General features: G+C 45.1%; 1 protein-coding gene across 5 annotated transcripts in view; it reads left to right on the top strand.

Moving 5' to 3' along the window:
- THOC5 (THO complex subunit 5) overlaps window positions 1-20,027 on the top strand; it is a 32,845-nt gene that overhangs the window by 9,213 nt on the left and 3,605 nt on the right. For 4 of the 5 annotated variants that reach the window (XM_058693203.1, XM_058693202.1, XM_058693204.1 and 1 more), the window contains exons 7-19: window positions 241-355; window positions 4,761-4,893; window positions 5,615-5,647; window positions 7,150-7,227; window positions 8,153-8,193; window positions 8,437-8,536; window positions 10,152-10,260; window positions 13,863-13,964; window positions 14,533-14,629; window positions 15,220-15,334; window positions 16,622-16,725; window positions 16,860-16,947; window positions 19,786-19,901. In XM_058693203.1, the coding sequence (XP_058549186.1) occupies window positions 241-355; window positions 4,761-4,893; window positions 5,615-5,647; window positions 7,150-7,227; window positions 8,153-8,193; window positions 8,437-8,536; window positions 10,152-10,260; window positions 13,863-13,964; window positions 14,533-14,629; window positions 15,220-15,334; window positions 16,622-16,725; window positions 16,860-16,947; window positions 19,786-19,901 (1,231 nt within the window). The remainder of the gene's footprint in view (window positions 1-240; window positions 356-4,760; window positions 4,894-5,614; window positions 5,648-7,149; window positions 7,228-8,152; window positions 8,194-8,436; window positions 8,537-10,151; window positions 10,261-13,862; window positions 13,965-14,532; window positions 14,630-15,219; window positions 15,335-16,621; window positions 16,726-16,859; window positions 16,948-19,785; window positions 19,902-20,027) is intronic. The other variant, XM_058693205.1, reaches the window with a different exon arrangement.

The following is a 20,027-nucleotide window of genomic DNA, read 5'->3' as shown; positions in this document are numbered from 1 at the left end:
CCTACCTCCTTGAGCCTTTGTTTCCTTCTTTGGGGAAAAGAAGAGTCCCTATCTTCCAGGATTTTTATAAGATTAAATGCAGTAATGCTTATAGTTCTCCAAGTGCCTGGCACATAGTAAGTACTAGGTAAACATTAGTTAATCACGACTGCTGTCATTAGGTGGCTTGTGACAGTGAGTAGATGTATCGGGAGATCTCTGAGCAGCTTCAAGTGACAGTGGTCTGTCCTCTCCCCATAGGCTGGCAGAGAAGTACCGAGAGTGCCTGTCCAACAAGGAGAAGATCCTCAAGGAGATTGAGGTGAAGAAGGAATACCTGAGCAGCCTCCAGCCTCGTCTCAATAGCATTATGCAGGTGAGGCTTTCCCCCACATACTCCCCTACCTTGGCCTTTTGCTTTGCCTTCAGCACCCAGCAAGACCTTGCTGACCTGAGGCCTCCAGCAGCCACATCTTCCTTTGGGTTTTGCCAGGTCTGTTACCCTAACGGATGTCAGAGCCCATTGCAAGGATGGTCTTGTCTCTAGTTTCTACCCAGCCAGTGCAGTAAGGTTGTGTCCTGGGTGGAAGAGATGCTGCCAGGTGAGCTCAGGAACATGTACACACATTTATGTGAGATGTTTTCTTTTCACCCAGAGCTTCTTCCAGGTAAAATACTTTTGCAAACTCTAGGTTTAATTTACCCCAGAATAGTTTCCATCAGCCTCACAGTTTCCAGGCATGCTTAGATGTGGGTGTCTGTTAGACTCCCTGACTGCACCTTGGGGGTAGATGTTTAGCAGAGGTACTCTCTCTGAAAAGAACTTTACTCCTATTTGAAAGCCATCAGGTACCTTAGGAGGATAAGTCCCCACTTTAGATTGTAATGTAAAATGTAATGTCTTTTTTTTTTTTTAAATGTTATTTATTTTTGAGAGAGAGCACAGTGGGAGAGGAGCAGAGAGAGAGGGAGACACAGTATCAAAAGCAGGCTCCAGGCTCTGAGCTGTCAGCACAGAGCCCAACGCGGGGCTCGAACTCATGAGCCATGAGATCATGACCTGAGCCGAAGTTGGATGCTTAACTGACTGAGCTGCCCAGACACCCCTGTAATGTCTTTCTATATAGGTGACCTGATTATTGTTTGCTCTGTGAAGCAGATTGCTCTAAATCCTTATAGTTTTTTTTAACTTTTTTTTTCTTAACTCTTTTTTAAGTAAACTCTGCCCAACGTGGGGCTTGAATTCACAACCCCAAGATTAAGAGTTGCATGCTCTACAACTGAGTCAGTCAGGTACCCCTGGGAGTTTTTGCTTTATAAACTAAAACACGACTGTTTATTTTTTATTATTTTTTTTTTTAATTTATTTTTGAGACAGGGATAGAGCATGAACAGGGGAAGGTCAGAGAGAGAAGGAGACACAGAATCCGAAACAGGCTCCAAGCTTTGAGCTGTCAGCACAGAGCCCGACGTGGGGCTTGAACTCACGGACCGCGAGATCATGACCTGAGCCGAAGTCAGACGCTTAACCGACTGAGCCACCCAGACACCCCAAAACACGACTGTTTAAAAAAAATTTTTTTTTTAATGTTTATTTTTTGAGAGAGCACAAGTAGGGAAGGAGCAGAAAGAGAGGGAGACACAGAATCCAAAGCAGGCTCCAGGCTCTGAGCTGTCAGCACAGAGTCCAGTGTTGGGCTCAGACCCACTAACCGTGAGATCGTGACCTCAGCTGAAGTCAGATGCTTAACCAACTGAGCCACCCCAGCGCCCCTAAAACACAACTGTTTAAAATAGCGTACATATACTACATTTAAAAACATAATTTTTATGGGGCGCCTGGGTGACTCAGTTGGTTAAGCGTCCGACTTCGGCTCAGGTCATGATCTCACGGTTTGTGAGTTTGAGTCCCGCGTCGGACTCTGTGCTGAGAGCTCAGAGCCCGGAGCCTGCTTCTGATTCTGTGTCTCCCTCTCTTTCTGCCCCTCCCCTGCTCATGCTCTGTCTCTGTCTCTCAAAAATAAATATATGTAAAAAAAAAAAAATTTTTTTTTAACACAATTTTTACAAAAGAAAAGCATACAGTTCCTAAGTGTATAGCTCAGTGAATATTCTCTAGTGAACACATCTATGTAACCTGCACGCAAATCAAGAAAAAGAACATTACCGGGGCGCCTGGGTGGCTTAGTCGGTTAAGCGTCCGACTTCGGCTCAGGTCATGATCTCGCGGTCTGTGAATTCGAGCCCCGCATTGGGCTCTGTGCTGACCACTCAGAGCCTTGAGCCTGTTTCAGATTCTGAGTCTCCCTCTCTCTCTGACCCTCCCCCGTTCATGCTCTGTCTCTCTCTGTCTCAAAAATAAATAAACGTTAAAAAAAAAAAAATTTTAAAAAGAAAAAGAACATTACCAATTTTCCAAAAGATATTTTATTCCCCCTCTCAGTTACTATCTCCTCTCACCCTTCAGTAACTATTATCTTGATACCTAATGTCATAGGTTAGTTTGGCCTGTTTTTGAGTTTATACAAACAGAATTGTATATATACTCTTGTGTCTGACTTCTTTTGCTTAACATTATGTTTGTGAGATTCATCTGTACTGTTGTGAGCACCAGGAGTTCATTTATTTTCATTAATACTTAGTATTTGATTGTGGGTACTTCCAGTTTGGGGCTATTATGAATAATAATGTTATAAGCATTCTTTGTCATTTGGTGTCGTATGTACATATTTCTGTTGAATATATACCCAGGAATGACATTGCTGGGTCGTAGAGTATGCTAGGCATATATTTAGCTTGACAGACACTGAAACAGTTTTCTAATGTGATTGCACTGATGTACAAAATTCCCCCCAGCACCATATGAAAGTTCTAACTGCTCCACATCCTCACAAGTGCTTGGTATTGTCAGCCTCCTTGATTTTAGCCATTCTGAAGGGTATTGCCTTTCTCTGGGGACCAGTGATGTTGAGCACAACCCCTTTTTATACTTCTTTGCTTTTGGATTACCTCATTTGCAAAAGGCTTATTCTAGTCTCCTGTTCATTTTTCTATTGGATTGCTTGGACTTCTTTATATATTCTGGAGATGAGTCTTTTGCAGATATTTTTCCCATTTTAGGACTTTCTTTTTCACTCTCATAATGGTATCTTTTAATGAGCAGATGTTCTTAAATTTTATATGATCTAATCAGTGTTTTCCTCTGTGGTTAGGATGTCCTGTTTAAAAATCTCTCTCTCTAGGGGCGCCTGGGTGGCGCAGTCGGTTAAGCGTCCAACTTCAGCCAGGTCACGATCTCGCAGTCCGTGAGTTCGAGCCCCGCGTCGGGCTCTGGGCCGATGGCTCGGAGCCTGGAGCCTGTTTCCGATTCTGTGTCTCCCTCTCTCTCTGCCCCTCCCCCGTTCATGCTCTGTCTCTCTCTGTCCCAAAAATAAATAAAAAACGTTGAAAAAAAAAATTTAAAAAAATAAAAATCTCTCTCTCTGTCCCAGGGTCATGGAGATATTCTCGCATTTTCTTATAGAAGCTCTATTGTTTATCTTTCACACTTAGAATCTAGGATACCTGGAAGGGAACATTGTACATAGTGTGATATAGGGTCAGTTTCATTTTTTTTTCATGTAGGTATTCAGCTGGGTCATTTATTGAAAAGGCCATGCTTTCCCCACTGTTCTCCAGTGCCACTTTTGTCATAAATCAAATGTCCATGTAGGTTTGTGTGTCCTCTATTTGTCTTTCCATGCACCAGTATCACACTGCCTTATTTACGGTAGCTTTGTCAGAAGCCTTGATGCCCAGGGGCGCCTGGGTGGCTCAGTCAGTTAAGCAACCGACTTTGGCTCAGGTCATGATCTCACAATTTGTGGGTTCAAGCCCCTCATCAGGCTTTGTGCTGACAGCTCAGAGCCTGGAGCCTGCTTTGCATTCTGTGTCTCCCTCTCTTTCTGTGCCCCTCCCCCACTCATGCTCTGTCTCTGTCCTTCAAAAATAAATATTAAAAGAACTTATTAAGAAAAAAAATAGAGGGCGCCTGGGTGGCTCAGTCGGTTGAGCGTCCGACTTCAGCTCAGGTCACGATCTCACGGACCATGAGTTCGAGCCCCGTGTCGGGCTCTGGGCTGATGGCTCAGAGCCTGGAGCCTGCTTCCGATTCTGTGTCTCCCTCTCTCTCTGCCCCTCCCCTGTTCATGCTCTGTCTCTCTCTGTCTCAAAAATAAATAAACGTTAAAAAAAAAAAAAAAAAGAAAAAAAATAGTTTAAGAGAAGTCTGATGCCCAGTAGTGTGTGCTCTAGCTTAATTTTTCAGGATTGACTTGGTTGTTCTTGGCCCTTTGCATTTAACATATAAATTTTAGAATCAGCTAGTCTATTTTCACCTGCTGGGATATAGACTGGGGTTGCATTGAATCTGTAGATCAGTTTGGAGTGAACTGATTTCAGGGCAGTGTTGAGTCTTCCAGGCCGTTAACGTGGCCTTTCATTTCTCAAGCCTTTGTGTAGAGGCTTACACACCTTTCACTTACTTATTCTTAGGTAGTTTAAGTCTTCTTGATGCTCTTGGAAATGTTTTTGGTTTTTTTTGTTTTTTTTTTTTCATTTCCATACTGTTAGTTGCTTGTGTAAATTGATTTTTTTGTATTGATCTCTTATCTACCTATTCTGTTAACTTATCATGTATTTTTAATAGATAAAAAAAACTATTATAGTAATGCAGCAGCCACCTCTTCACATGTGGACTGCCTACAAAGGGAAAATAAAAATCCTTCTTTTGTTGCATGCAGGCTTCCCTCCCAGTGCAAGAGTACCTATTCATGCCGTTCGACCAGGCTCACAAGCAGTATGAGACAGCTAGACATCTGCCACCGCCTCTCTATGTCCTCTTTGTCCAGGCCACTGCGTATGGGCAGGCCTGTGGTGAGTATGGGGGCTGGGTGAGGAAGAGGGGCTGTGGGAGCAACTGCCGTGGCCGATTGAGTCATTTGGAAGCCCTGCCTGCTGAGGAAAGCTCCCTGGTCCTGCTCAGAAGTTCCCAGGTGACAGACGCTGCCTCCCCTCTGCACCGCCCAGCATGGCTGCTCTGACCAGCTGGCCTGAGGCTAGACTAACCTGGTGGGCATTTCAGAATGGATGGCTTTGAATCTTCAATGAGCCTGGCTGGTCGGCTAGTGGGTGTAGTGCCCTGGCAGCCTGCCTGCCTGGGCTCCCAGACACTCACCCCATCAAGGCATGCTTGGCAAGTGGATCAGCACTTCTTCTTCCGCTTCAGAGAGAGGACTTGGTGAACACAGGTCCCAGGCAGCTTTCCCAGACTTTCATGATGCCCAAACAGGCTGCATGTTATTAAAGTGAATTACCAAGTGGGAAGACGTGTCTGCTTTAAGCTTATGGGCGACCCTTTACTCCATAGAGTTTTGAAAAGGTTTTGGAGACCTTACCTTTTGCCCTACTGCAGCTTTCACCCAGCACCTAAACTTTTCTTCTTCACCCCACCGCATCAAACAGACCTGTACAGCATCAGTGCATGCCTGTCCTCCCAGCCATGGGCACCGACACATTACTGTCTCTCTTCTTGTGTCTTCCTGGTCCTCCTGGTCCTCTCCTTCCCTTTTGTTCTCCTTCTTGTTTCCATCATCAGCTCATATGAAATCCTCCCAGCCCCCTAGACAGGGTGAGTAATTTTTTTTTCTTTTGTGTTTAAACCCAACCTGTTTCCTTTCCCATTTTACTATAGAATTTCAGAATTAAGCTACCCAAAAGAACAGTTTGGCATTTGCCAGTGGTTGGTGGGGGCATCTAACTTGTTTGGGTGAGGTATGTTGGTTCATGCAGGGCTGTCAGAGAGCAGTGGCCGATCACCTGGAAGTATTATCTCAGCGGCCTTGCCAGGTAGAGGAAGTTTGTCATTCCTCTTTAGTGCAGTTGGGCAAGCCATTTCAGTCTCCTATGACTGTCTGTGACCCGTATACCATTTTGGTTTTTTTTTTTTAACGTTTATTTTTGACAGAGCGCCCATGCGCATGAGTTGGGGAGGGACAGAGAGAGAGGGAGACACAGAATCTGAAACAGGCTCCAGGCTCTGAGCTGTCAGCACAGAGTCCAATGCGGGGCTCGAACTCATGGACAGTGAGATCATGACCTGAGCCAAAGTTGGACACTCAACCAACTGAGCCACCCAGGTGTCCCCCTTATACCGTTTTGAATGGAGCAAGAGAGGTGGTGGCTTGTCTGACCTCCCAGTAGACCTACAGAGTTCCACAAAGGCAGGCCAGGTGTCACCTGGGGAAAGTGTCAGTCCTAGTGCATGGAACAGCCCTCTTATCTTCCTGTTTAAGACACCAAGCTCAAGTTGAATAGACCTAGTCTTGAATCCTAGCTTAGCTACTTCCTGGCTAATGTGTCTAACTTCTCCGAGCCTTGATTTTCTCATCTCGTGGCTATAGTAATAGTATGGTTCTCATAGAGTTGTTGTGAAGGTTAAACATTAATTTGAAAAACATAATGTTATAAGTACAATTACAAGCATCAGCTCATTTGGTCTTTGCCACCCAACCAGGCAGTTACCATTTGTCAAGACAGGATTTCTTTCTTAGATGCAGAAAGTGGGGCTCAGAGCAGTGAAATAACTTTCTAGGTGTTTAGGAATTGGTGGGGCAGGGACTCAGATCTGGGACTAAACTGCAGGGTCCAAGCTCCTGTGCACTGTCCTACCTCCCAGTTAAATGTGACAGTACCAGCCAGCTGCTTGGTGTAGTACAGAATAGAGAGTAAGCAAGCACTGAGATGAGAAACGTTGTTTCTGAGATGTGAACAGTTAGGGCGTCTGGATGAGAACCTTTAAGACAATTGGCAGAGGAGTATCCCGTGGCTTTAGGCGCTAGGGTGGGATTACATGTTGGTGTAAGCCTGAAAAGGGAAACGTTCACCATAGTGTCAGGTGGTGCTTGTCTAAAATTTGCACTTTGGATTCTTTGTTTTCAGTAAATGATGGAAAAAAGCTTTAAGTTTCCCACCTTGTTCCTCCTCATGTGGAGAAAGGGCTTTTGCCTTTCCACCCCCAGTCAGTTAGGAGTTGTGACAAAGGCAGAAGAAATGCAGCCCCAGAGTTAGCCTGTTGTGTAGTTTAGCTCCTTCCCTCAGCAGCTGTCCTACAAAGTTTTTTCTTGCTCACAGATAAGACGTTGTCTGTGGCGATCGAAGGCAGTGTGGACGAAGCCAAGGCTCTATTTAAGCCTCCTGAAGACTCCCAAGGTAATGTGGTCGGGATCCTTCCCCACGTCTTCCATAGCTGGGTCCAGGGGCACCATGTCAACACCTCAGGACAGTGCTGGTCCTTTGGAAATAATCTGTACTCGTTCTGAGTAGCAGGGAGCTTGACTTTAATGTCTTAATGCTCAAGGGCAGACGGGGTAAAGCATTGGTTGTGGATTTTGGTCCTGCCACTCACTAGCTCACTGATCCTGATCCTGGGAAAGTTCTTTAACATTTTTCTTTTTTTTTTTTTAATGTTTATTTATTTTTGAGAGAGAGACAGAGACAGAGCACGGCAGGGGAGGGGCGGAGAGAGGGAGACACACAATCTGAAGCAGGCTCCAGGCTCTGAGCTATCAGCACAGAGCCCGACATGGGGCCCAAACCCATGAACTGTGAGATCATGACCTGAGCCAAAGTCAGACACTTCACCAACTGAGCCACCCAGGAGCCCCCTCTTTAGCCTTTCTGAGCCTCAGTTTACTTACTTTGTCAAAACAGGATAGTAATACTTCATGTAAAATTATTGTGTCGATTAAATGAGGTCATACACGCAAAGTTCTTAGCATCATTCTTGGCACATAGCAACCCCTCAAGTTGTATGAACTGCTACTGCTGTTGCTATTTATATTTCTGTTACTACCACCACTACCAACAAAGGGGGTGGGGCTTGTGGTCCATAGGATTGCATTAAAAAGCACCTTCAAAAATAGAGGCAGTTGGATTATGAGGCATTCCTCCTTTTTTTCTCGCATCACCATGTTTTCTATACTGAATCAGCAGCAGCAAATTAGTTTATCATGTATTCTAAAGAAACCCATTTACAAATGACAGAGTCTCAGCCCCTTTAAGCCCCATGGGTTGAGGCACTTTAGGAGCATTGGGAACCTCCTTACCTCCAGATGCTTTCTCTCTGTGATTGCAGATGATGAGAGCGACTCCGATGCTGAAGAGGAGCAGACCACGGTGAGAGCCGTTTGCCCTCCTGAGTGTGTCAAGCAGCTGCACTGGGGCCTGCTAGTTGGCAGGTGCCATCTTCCCTAGAAGCAGAAGAAAGAGGTGGGAAAGAAAGAGCTGCTGGGGTCTGGCAGCTGGATAGCTGAAGCAGCAGGTTCCAGCCAGCGGGGCTGAGGCCCTGGCCAGTAGGGAGAAGGAAGGGGCAAATTCGTATGACCAGTGCTCATCTGATTTGATCTTTCCTTTGTCCAGAAACGTCGGCGACCCACACTGGGAGTTCAGTTGGATGACAAGCGCAAGGAGATGCTGAAGAGGCACCCGCTATCTGTCATGCTGGACCTGAAGTGCAAAGGTCTGGCTCCCTTTGTTCTGGAGGATCCATAGCATTTGAGGCTTTTGCTAGCTGCAGGTGCACAAGGTTCAGCAAGCCAAAGTCCTTTTTGACCAAGAAAAAGATCTGGTTTCATATTTCTTTGTTTTTCATCATTGTTTTGCATGGAGTTTGATTTTTTTTCTCTAAGTCCTAAGCATAACAACAGACGAAACTAGACACATAAGGGATGCTTGATAAAATTATACCAATTTCTGAATTGACTAAGTCAGATACACAGAACAAGTCACAAGAGTGTGCAGGATTCGAGTACTATGACCAGTGTGCTTAATCTCATACACATAAGTAGAAGTTTGTGTTCTGCAGAGAATGATTTGAAACTGGTTTTGTATGGATAAAGCAATAGACACAGTATAAGAGCTAACTGTCACATGTAAGTTTCCCTCTCACCTGAGACTCCAGTCCTCGGTCTTACCTCCAAGGTCTTACCTCTTGGTGACAGATTTCTTACGTATTTTCTAGAATTATTCTATATATTTAGAAGCTTTTATACAAGTGTATATTTATCCCTTTCTCCTTTTAGTTTTTACACAAATGGAAACATACTCTACACACTTCACCTTTTTTTTAAAACTTGTTATTTTGAGGTAATTTTAGACTCAGAAGAGTTGCCATAATAATAGACTTCTCATGCTCTTCGCTCAGCTTCCCATAATGTCAGCGTCTTACTTAAGCATAGTACAGTGATCAAAACCAATGTTAATTTTATTGGTACAATTAACTAAACCACAGAATTTATGCAGATTTCCTTGTTTTTTCCACTAATGTCCTTTGTCCATTTTAGGATCCAGTCTAGGATCTCACATGACATTTAGTTACCATGCCTCTTAGTCTCCTGCAGGCAGGACAGTCTTCTCCTCCTCAGTCTTCGCTTATCTTTCATGACCTTGACATCTTTGAAGACCAGGTTTATTTACTATGTAGAAAAACTCAATTTGGCTTTGTCTGTGTTTTCTCCTTATCAGACTGAGTTTATGGGTTTGGGGGAGGAATACCATAGACATGGGTTCATCATCCCATCATATCAGGGGTACATGGTGTCACTGGTACTAACCTGGATCCACTTGATGATCACTTGATTGCTCCCTTTCGATATTTTACTTTTAAAAAATTTTTTTTTCAACGTTTTTTATTTATTTTTGGGACAGAGAGAGACAGAGCATGACCAGGGGAGGGACAGAGAGAGAGGGAGACACAGAATCGGAAACAGGCTCCAGGCTCCGAGCCATCAGCCCAGAGCCCGACGCGGGGCTCGAACTCACGGACCGCGAGATCGTGACCTGGCTGAAGTCGGACGCTTAACCGACTGCGCCACCCAGGCGCCCCTCGATATTTTACTTTTTAGAAACAGTTAAGTCCAGCCCACACTCAAGGGGAGGGAAATGAATCTCCCCCTCTTGGAGAGAGGAGTTACAAAGAATTTGTAGACATTTTTTATTCAATATAAAATTGCCATTGAGTTTCTGTTTTTACAGTAAAAGCTCTTAAAAGCCTCGCTTTTACAGTTCCATAATACTGTAGACTCTGCTCTCATGTTCAACTTGTACATGGTCTTCTTTTCATCCTCCCCCTCCAGATGACAGTGTGCTTCACCTGACCTTCTACTACCTCATGAACCTCAACATCATGACGGTAAAGGCCAAAGTGACAACCGCCACGGAGCTGATCACCCCCATCAGTGCAGGGTACTGGGCAGGCGCTGTGGAGAGTGGGGCATGGGGGTGGGTGTGAGGAGAGCCTCTCTGCGGGCTGCTTTTGGTTCCTTGCGTACACTGGCTCTGAGGAGGTGCACTGCTCCATTGACTTCTGTTGTCATGTCCACGTCTGGAAGTCCTGGCACCTCACTGGTATTTAGAAAGCACTTGCTGACTTAAGTTGGTCCTCTTACTACACAGCAGATGATAAAATGACTACAATGTATGGAAAATTGAGTAGGCAGGGCAGAGCAGCAGCTTGTTCTGACAAGTGGAAAGGTGTGAATGTAGAAATGGAATTTGGCAGACATGATGAGGTTGACAAATTTAGGCCTTCATTTACTCTTTCCCAAGGTGCTGGGACTTTTGCTTCATAGCCCAGCTCAATCCCAGGTTGTCCTTACCTGGCAGCAGGAAGAGGTTTTGAGGAGGGTGAGTGGAGGCACAGTAATGATGGCCACAGGTTTGGCATCCCCAGGGAGTGCCTGGCTGTGGCAGTCTTGTTCCACACTAGGAGTGGGAAGAAAAGAAAAGGGCCAAGAGGTCCTGAAATAGCCTCACAGGAGCACTACCTTGGCCTGGTACTCCTGCACACTTGAGTCTTTGGGTTGGCTATACAGAGACCACTGAGGGAGACACACAAGTCTGGTGCCTGGTGGGGTGGGGCTCTTCCCATGGCTGCCTGGTGTCCCTGTGTTCTCTACCCTACACTTACAGTCCATGCCCCCTTCAGGCTGCAGCCTTGGTCCCTGGACTCAAGAGTTATTTGATCACGCTAGGGCACTCCGGATGAAATTGACCCTATTCTCACCTGACCCCAGCAGAGGGAGCCCAGGGCTTGCTTCTTCAGAGTGCCCGGTTACACTGCCTGGCCAGAGCTCTCAGTCTAGCAGCTTGCGGGCCCTGGCCATGGTGGAGTTCCTTGTCACCAGCATTCTGCCTGCTCACCTCTCAGATGCCAAACCTACTAAGAAGAGGGCTGCCAGCTGGCCTCAGTGCATACTTAACTCCAGCTTCTCCCTAAGCTTTGCACATGCAAGTACTGGCGACAGTACTGCTGAGTGGATACCAGCTGGGCTCAGAGCTCCAGTGTTTCCCGGGTCTGCCACTTATACCTGTGTGTGCACCTTTAGCCAAGTTTCCTGGCTTCTGAGGCTGGTTCCTCACTCTGGTCATGAATTGTAATATACACTTCCAGGGTGTTTATGAAGGATCAGGTCTAGTGCTTAGCATAAGTAAAGCACTTGGTAATGACAGCTGGTAATGTCACACTTGGTAATGTGTTTATCATCATGAATTTGCTTAACTCTTCACAATAACTTTACAAGGGGAGGAAACTACAACTATCATCGATAGATGGCCCGGGAGGGGAGGGAGGGGATGCAAAAGGAAGCACCACCCTGAAACCAGGATTGTATCTTTATGGGCCTTCAGGTGTTGTCTAGCTCATACCCCTATTTTTCAGATGGAGAAACTGAGGTCCAGGAGGCATCTGACCAGTTGTGGGAGCTCTGGGCCTAGAGTTCCAAACTGCCAGCTCAGAGGCCTTTGCTTAAGTACAGGCTGCTTTGGCCCCTGGAGATACCAGCCCTGGTGTATGGTTCTATTTATTCATCTACTATAACACAAGGATACTTTTTTTTCTCCCTGATATAATCACAGTCTCACACTAATTCCTTAATATCATTCAGTATCCATTCAGAGTTCAAATTTCACTGATTTTCTCTTAGTGTTTTTTGTTAGTTGTTTTTATAGTTTGGGTTTTGAATCTGGATCTTTATAAGGTCCACATGTTGCAATTGGGTGAAGCTTCTCTCAAGCATCTTTTCATCTGAATGTCCCTGCCATCTGTTTGTCAAAGAGAATGGGTTGTTTGTAGGTTTCCCCAGTCTGGATTTTGATGATTGCATCCTTGCATTAGAATTTAGTGAGTTACTACCTTCCTGGGTATTTCACGTTAATTATAGTTAGGTTTAGAGGCTTGGTGAGATTCCACTTTGATTTTTTTGCAGGAGGGATGAGGGAGCAGGATGGTATAAATGTTGAGTGCTTCCATCAGGAGGCACAGGCTGTCTCTATTTTTGTGGCGTTAGCAGCACTGATGACTGTTGCCAGGATCTATTAATTCATTAGGAAATTGATGTTCTTCATACAAACATTTTAACATTTAACCAGCCGTGCTGAATTTTCTTCAAGAAATTATTTTACAGAATGATCTCCGTTAGGACATTTTGACTCACTACTAATCAGTTTTTCATTAAGTCATTAAACTATTTTTAATGATTTTCCACTTTTACTTACCAAATTCTTAATCCCTTTTTACCTATTATTATTTTACAACAAAGATTTGACTGAGTAGTTTTTTGCTTTGGTGTTGTGTTTTTATGACTGTATATAATCTCTCCTTTTATGTCCATTATCTTCACCAAATTCAGTTGTCCTGAACCACATATTACCAATGCAAATTTTTCAAGGAGATTTGATTCTTTCATTAGGTTTTGTTAATTAGAAACCGTTATTGTGGAGTTTTAGCTGTTCTGTTTATTTTTGTTGACTCCTGATTCATTCTATTTATTAGTAATAGTCACTAAATAATATTGGCCAAACAACTGACAATTCTTATTTCTAGCCAGTTCTCCATGAAAGGCAGTGAGGTGGAGCAGAGAGACTCTGGGAGAGACAGGAAACCAGGAAGAGTCAAAGCTGCCACCGCCCCACTGCTAAATTCTTAAAGTCATGCCTGGGCTCTGAGCAGTAAGATTAGCCCATTCTGCCTGAGTTGCTCCTGATGCCAGACCTGGAAAGATGAAGGAGAACCCCTGCTGGTTGAGAGAAAGACTGAGCCTTGTCCTTTGTGATCAGATTACTCCATTATCCTCTTCCTCTCCCCTCTCCATCCCTTTTCCACTTGTCAGCATTTAATTACAGGCTGTGCCCTAACCATTCCAGATGGGTGGCGGTGATGCTGTCTCTCTGCTTATAGCCCTGGGTCACCTTGTGTCCAGCGCATGTGATAATGTCTTTTTCTGGGAACATAAAGGGGACCTTTTTCTGTGAGTGGCATGAGATTTGGTCAAAGTGAGATAGGCACATCATTAAAGCTGTTTACTTGCTCTTTGGGGGTAGAAAGGAATCTCTTCTGCTGTTATGAAAATTGTGATTATTTTATCTCCAGTGTCACAGAGCTTTGCTCCCCTGAAGGTAAGGCCTTGGTCACCATATACCTCTCTTAAAGGGATAGGGTTTTCAAAAAATTTAGTGTGTAGGAGTACTACTGTCTTTGATCAGACAGTGCAAATCCCTACTCTAGCACTTGTTAGTAGTGTGATCTTAGACAAGCCATATCTTTCAAAGCCTGAATTTCTTCTCTGTAAAATGGAAATGGTCATACCTCATAGAGTGTGAGATCTGGTGACCTCAAGTATAAAGAGTTATGGTCTGTCCTCCCTCCACTGTCCTGGCCCACAGGAAGCATTCAGTAAATGGTAGCATGATCATTAGTGATAGGTGGCATTACTATCCCCAGATGCCCAAGTCTGCCTCAGGGCAAGGCATTGGCCAGTGTTTTCACTGCGGTCTTATCGCTTTTCCAGTGACTTGCTGTCTCCTGACTCAGTCCTGAGCTGTTTGTATCCAGGGGATCATGGAAAGAAGACTCCGAATCCAGCCAATCAATATCAGTTTGATAAAGTTGGGTGAGTCAGCAGTGTTTCCTCCTTTCCCAGTCTCTTTGCTTTGGAGTTTCTCTGGCAGCTCAAGCCCAGCATTAAAGACCTGTTAGGGTCAGAGGCCTATCAGGGGGCAAGGGAGACCCTGGAGCTTGAGGGAGTGCTATGTCAAAGAAGGGAACACAAGGTGCAAATGAAGGTCATGGAATAGTGAGGAAGGGTGGAAGGATCAAACTTGGAGGACATGATAAGAACACATGAGAGGATAACATGGTTTAACATTCAATTCTCTGAGGATTAAAAACCTGAAAAATATTTTATAAATTGGTGGACTGGTGAAGAAATCAAAGGCATTGACTTTATATTGAGACTTGAGACTTGCTTATGAGTTGGGGGGAAGAGAAAAGGGAACATGGGAGAGGTGAAATTCACAGTAGGAAGGTGATGAAGTTTAGAGACTTTGCTGGCAGCCCGGCTGTGAGTGTGGCCTAGCCTGTGAGACCATCCATTTCAGGGGCATGGGAGGAAGGCTGTATCCTGGGACCACTGCAGAAAGGACTTATAAAATCATTTTATGCTGTGTTCTTTTCTGCAGCATCCTGACTTTGAGAGACTACGTACTTGACCTAGGTCACCCCTATTTGTGGGTACAGAAGCTAGGTGGCCTCCACTTCCCCAAAGAGCAGCCCCAGGTGTGTACACTGTGGATCCAGTCTCCTTGGCTAAGGATCTCTACTTCCTCACCCCCCAGACAGCCTCCAGAAAGGCTTTGGATGGCCTTTGAGGGCTTTGAAGTATCAGAATGCTTTTCCTTGGGGCTATGGTCTGTCCTCCCTCCACTCAGGATACTAAAAATGTCTGAGGCCCACAAATGTGTAGGTACCTTTGGTTCTCCCTGAGCCTGGTAGCCCTCGAGATGAAAGTAACTAGAGTCCTTGCTCTGGGTGCTACATGACTCCAGGCTCCACCGCCCCTCAGTATGGTGTACAAAGGTGCCAAAAATGAGGCATCACCAGAACCCCAAGGGATCTGGCATCTGGCACCTCAGCAGAAGCCTTCCTTTCTCAGGAGCTGGCCAGGCCTCTTGAGATTCCAGCATCCTGTATTCCTACTGGAACTCAGCATCTGGCCTGTCACAGCAGGTGAACCCTGCCATTCCCATAAGGTGCCCACCTCAGGATGTGTGTGGTCCTGGCTGCCATTGGCAAGGAGGGCCTAGGAGAGGCAATGCCTGGAGACAAGGACAGGGGGCACTCAGGGTGCTTCTTGCTGTCGTCTACAGCACACGGTGATTGCTGACCATTCGCTGAGCGCCAGCCACATGGAGACCACCATGAAACTGCTGAAGACCAGGGTTCAATCCCGCCTGGCCCTCCACAAACAGTTTGCATCCCTGGGTAAGCTGATGTGTGGCTGTGGCTTAAGGCCTATTTGGACAACACAGGGACAAAGATGACTTAGTCCTTCACTCAGGTTTCTTAAATCCTGATGACACTGCCTGGCTCTTGCTGAGCAGAGGTGTTGGCAGGACCTCTGGGGAGAGCTACAGGTCCATCCAGGCAGGGATCTTAGCTCCCCTCAGGACTATCAGGGCTGTCCCAGCTCACAAAAGAGACCCAAAGCCTCCTGGGTGGTCCAGGTTAGTGGACTGGTCAGGAACAACTTACTGTAGGTTAGAGCATGTCGGATTTGGGTGTACATTCTAACAGATATTTAGTAGAAATCCACTTCATGCTTTGTAGAGCTTACATTTAGCTTATTTGATACAGCTATCCAGGGATCCACCCCCTCATACCTCCCTTGAGACCCACTGAGCTAACATCCTCCAGGGTGAGGATGAACCCCAGTGTTATTCATAAGCTCCCAGGTGATTCTGAGCCATTGAGCTAACGAGCCATTGACCAAGGTGGTGGCCATATCGGTGTTCCTTTTCGTTTACTCATTCGGTAAATACTTGTTGAGGACTTACCATGTATAAGGTACTTGAGGGGAAGTGAGGGTTGAGATCTTTCTGACTGAAAAGAATCACTGTCAGGAAAGGCATTAGGTTTCCAGGACCCATCTGGAGTCCTTACCCATCTGGGGCAGTTCTTGTATTCCACATGGATCCCGATCCCTGCAGGGCAGCATTGTTTGTGGGTTTCTTCCCCATCACCATTGCTAAAGTTGTTTTGTCCCAAGGTTGGATGATTGTCATCCTAGACAGCATTTACTGTGTTGGCATATTTGTGGATTGAAACACCAGCAGGAATTTGCCCTGGAGCAGTTCTCTAACTCTTCTCCCTTAGAGAAACTGACACAGAACACTTCAGTCGTTTCCTCCATCAAGGTCAGCTGTGAGAAAACAGCCCTCTTGGCTATTTGATCTAATTAACAGTCACTGCTGCAGAGGCACCATCACTGGTTCTGGCTGCCAGGGGGTTTTTGTTTTGCTGGCCATCATTTGCATTAAAGATAAAGCACCATGAATGTTGGTGCTAGGTCCAGCCACAAGCACATAGCAGGGGTGAAGGTCAGGTTGGTGTGCCTGGATTTCTAGCACATGTTGTTGACCAGGGCACCTACTGAATGCTTCATGTATCTGGAGAGCTGGCAGGGCCACCTGAGCCCTCCAGATGATCCTAGTTACCCAGCTGTGGCATCTGATTTCTATCTGTAATACCACCCGACTTGCTCTCTTTTAGAACATGGCATTGTACCAGTTACCAGTGATTGCCAGTACCTCTTTCCTGCAAAGGTTGTCTCCCGCCTGGTAAAGTGGGTGACAATTGCCCATGAGGATTACATGGTAAGTGGAGGAGTGACACGTCACCCTTGCTGTCCCAAAGATCCATATCATCTTTCAGCTCCTGCCCTTCCCCTAGAAGGGCAAGGGATTTGACTGGAGGATCCAGGAATTCCCTCCTCTGTGGTGACTTCTAGGAGCTGCATTTCACCAAGGACATTGTGGAGGCAGGACTGGCTGAGGACACCAATCTTTACTACATGGCACTCGTGGAAAGGGGCACAGGTAATTGCTCTTCTGATCACAGTGGTAGGCCAGGGGAGCTAATAAGAATAAAACATTCCTGAAGGTTGCCCAAAGAAAGCAAAAGATCCTAGAATCTTGCTGGGGTGACTTAGCAAATAGTAGTAATGATTGTAAGAGCCACCATTCAGTGAGGACTTGTTCTATAACACAGCCACATACATGTTTTATCTCATTTAATCCTCATGACTGGGAGTGGTAGTGCAAGTACCCCCTGCTTTCCTAAAATTTGCATTCCACCACTTTGCTTTTGCACAAAACCTACATTAGTGCTGTTTTCGCTAACTGAAAGAAAGGAGGATGTTCACCTTTGCAAGAAAAACCATTACTGTACTAATGTAGGTCTTGTGTAAAAGTAAAGTGGCATTAATGCTCGAAAAGTTAAGTGGGCGATGCTCCTCTCCTTATGCCATTTTGACTTATGGAAGGTTTCATAGGAACACTGTACTTTTGGATAGCAGGGGAAACCCGTATTCCCATTTTATAGGTGAGGAAATTGAGGCTTTGTCACAAATGCGATCTGAGCCTGAGCACTTAGCCCTTTGCTTTACTGTTCTCTAAAAGCAGATACCTGTTCTTCCTCCTCTTCACAGAAGGGCCAACAAACCACTCTCAGTTTGTGAAGTGCAGGGTAGTAGGACCTTCCTCCCTGTCTGCTGTTCTGCACTCACTTTGGAGGCATCAAAAGCTGTGGTTCCTCACGGCTGTCCTGGAGTCTAATTTGCCACGGCTTTCTGTGGAGCCACCTGGGTGCTGCCTGTGGAGCTGTTTTCTAGCTCCTGCCTCGGCAGACCTACCACTGCCCATGGAATCTGACCCCTGGGGCTCGGTGCTGTAGCTACAGAGCTCAGGGGGTTGGTTGTCTGCGGGTCTAAGTGCGAGAAATACAAGGAAAGGTTGCACTCTGTGATATTAGAGTTTCTCTACCTTGGTTTCTTGCCTTTTGTATGTTTTAAAAATATCCTGAGTAAATTAAATATTTTAGATACTATTGAGGCCCCCAGGGCACTTCATGCTTTCATTCTCTCCCTCAACAATCGGTGACTCCTATTTGGAATTTGTACATTTGCTTCCCATCCTTTTCACTTTCAAAAATCACTTTTGTCTCATCCCTAAATAACACAGAATACTGTTTTGAAAAGGCACAAATATGTAGTCCAAGAAATTTATAAAGCCCCAAGAGGGGGAAGTCACTAGAAGACATCACTCTGCTTCCTGGTTGACCAGATGAAAGCTTATGTAGGTAGTAAGTGTTCTAGGTCCATAACAGTGAATGTGATAATTAAAATTTTCATAAGATGCATTGCAGAATTTGAAAATTTAAGAGTGAAATTTAAATAAGTGCACAGCAATTACAGAAAAATATTTTCTCCATAGGATAACGTTCACTTTTACCACCAATGCGCCGTGTATGTGTGTGTGTGTGTGTGTGTGTGTGTGTGTGTATACGTATACATATACATATACACACTCACATATATGCATATACACATATACACACAGAGACACATGAATAATCCTTTATTTTACAACAGATCAGTTTGAAAATTTTACATAGCATGGATTAAAAACAAAACTTAACTGAATAGAGATAAATCCAGAAATATATGCCAACTGTTAGGGCAGAAGCAATACAGCAGAGAAAGGACTCACTTTTTAATAAATGTGGTCGCAGCTGTCAGGGAAGAATTGTCTTAACCTCCACTCTCTTGTCCTCTGTTATTTGAATTACTGGTGTGTCATAGTTCTTTTTCCCCCCATAAATAATGAGAAAGGAATGGCATATCTAGCGCATTCGTGGTAAAAGTGAACGTCATCCTATGGAGAAAAGCAAAGGCTGCCGCCAGAAAAAAAATGAATATGTTAAAAAATACAACTGTTTCCTGTAAGGACTATGAACACAGCTTTGATATCAGACAGTTCTAGGTAAACTCAGCACTGCTGCTTTGCAACTGTTTGATCTTAAGGAAGTATCTATGAGAGCCTCAGTTTCTTTATAGGTAAAATGGAGATGATAATAACGGTACCCATCTCATGCAGTCATTGGTAGGTTGAAATAAACCTGAAGTAAAATGTATATAAAGGGCTTAGCACAGTACTTGGAATACAGTAAGTACTCCGTAAATGTTGGGTATTAAAAAGTTTCACATAGGGGCGCCTGGGTGGCGCAGTCGGTTGAGCGTCCGACTTCAGCCAGGTCACGATCTCGCGGTCCGTGAGTTCGAGCCCCGCGTCAGGCTCTGGGCTGATGGCTCGGAGCCTGGAGCCTGTTTCCGATTCTGTGTCTCCCTCTCTCTCTGCCCCTCCCCCGTTCATGCTCTGTCTCTCTCTGTCCCAAAAATAAATAAAAAAAAAACGTTGAAAAAAAAAATTAAAAAAAAAAAAAAAAGTTTCACATAACAAAATACATAAAAAGAAAAGAAACAATAGAGAAAATATGTTGGATGTAACAGCTAATACACAATATTGTTAGAAAAAAACAGTAAGCCTTCACATGGGAAAATCCTTAACTTGTGGGCAAAGAAAGAAATGCCAGTTAAACTTCTGTCAAAGGAGCAAATATAACACTTGGGCAGACCCAGTGTGGACCAGACCCTGGAGAGTCCACACACCTCTGCATCCTTAGAGGGACCAGAGTCACAGGACTTCACATTCTGCAGCCTGGCAATTCTACTTCAGAGATTGTAGAACAAAAACAAAAGACCAGAATGTTCTGTGCAGTACTCGGATTAATGTAAGACAAAGATCCAATGGGGAGGGTCCGTGGCTGGCAAGCTGGGTCTCAGAACTGATTTTTCTTCCTTCCCCCTCCCTTCCCAGCCAAACTCCAAGCTGCTGTGGTGCTGAACCCTGGCTACTCCTCCATCCCACCCATTTTCCAGCTGTGTCTGAACTGGAAAGGAGAGAAAACCAATAGCAACGATGACAACATTCGGGTAAGGCTCTGATGAGGGTAATGGGAGGAGTGGGGAGAGCCTCCTTGGTGAGATGGGAGGTGGCAGAACCTACTGCAGCTGAAAGCTTGCCCACTGGCATGATCCTAGGGACAGAGGGACCTGCCA

This window comes from Neofelis nebulosa, chromosome 11 (genome assembly GCF_028018385.1).
Source record: "Neofelis nebulosa isolate mNeoNeb1 chromosome 11, mNeoNeb1.pri, whole genome shotgun sequence".
Taxonomy (NCBI): domain Eukaryota; kingdom Metazoa; phylum Chordata; class Mammalia; order Carnivora; family Felidae; genus Neofelis; species Neofelis nebulosa.
This window is presented reverse-complemented; position numbering and strand designations above follow the sequence as displayed.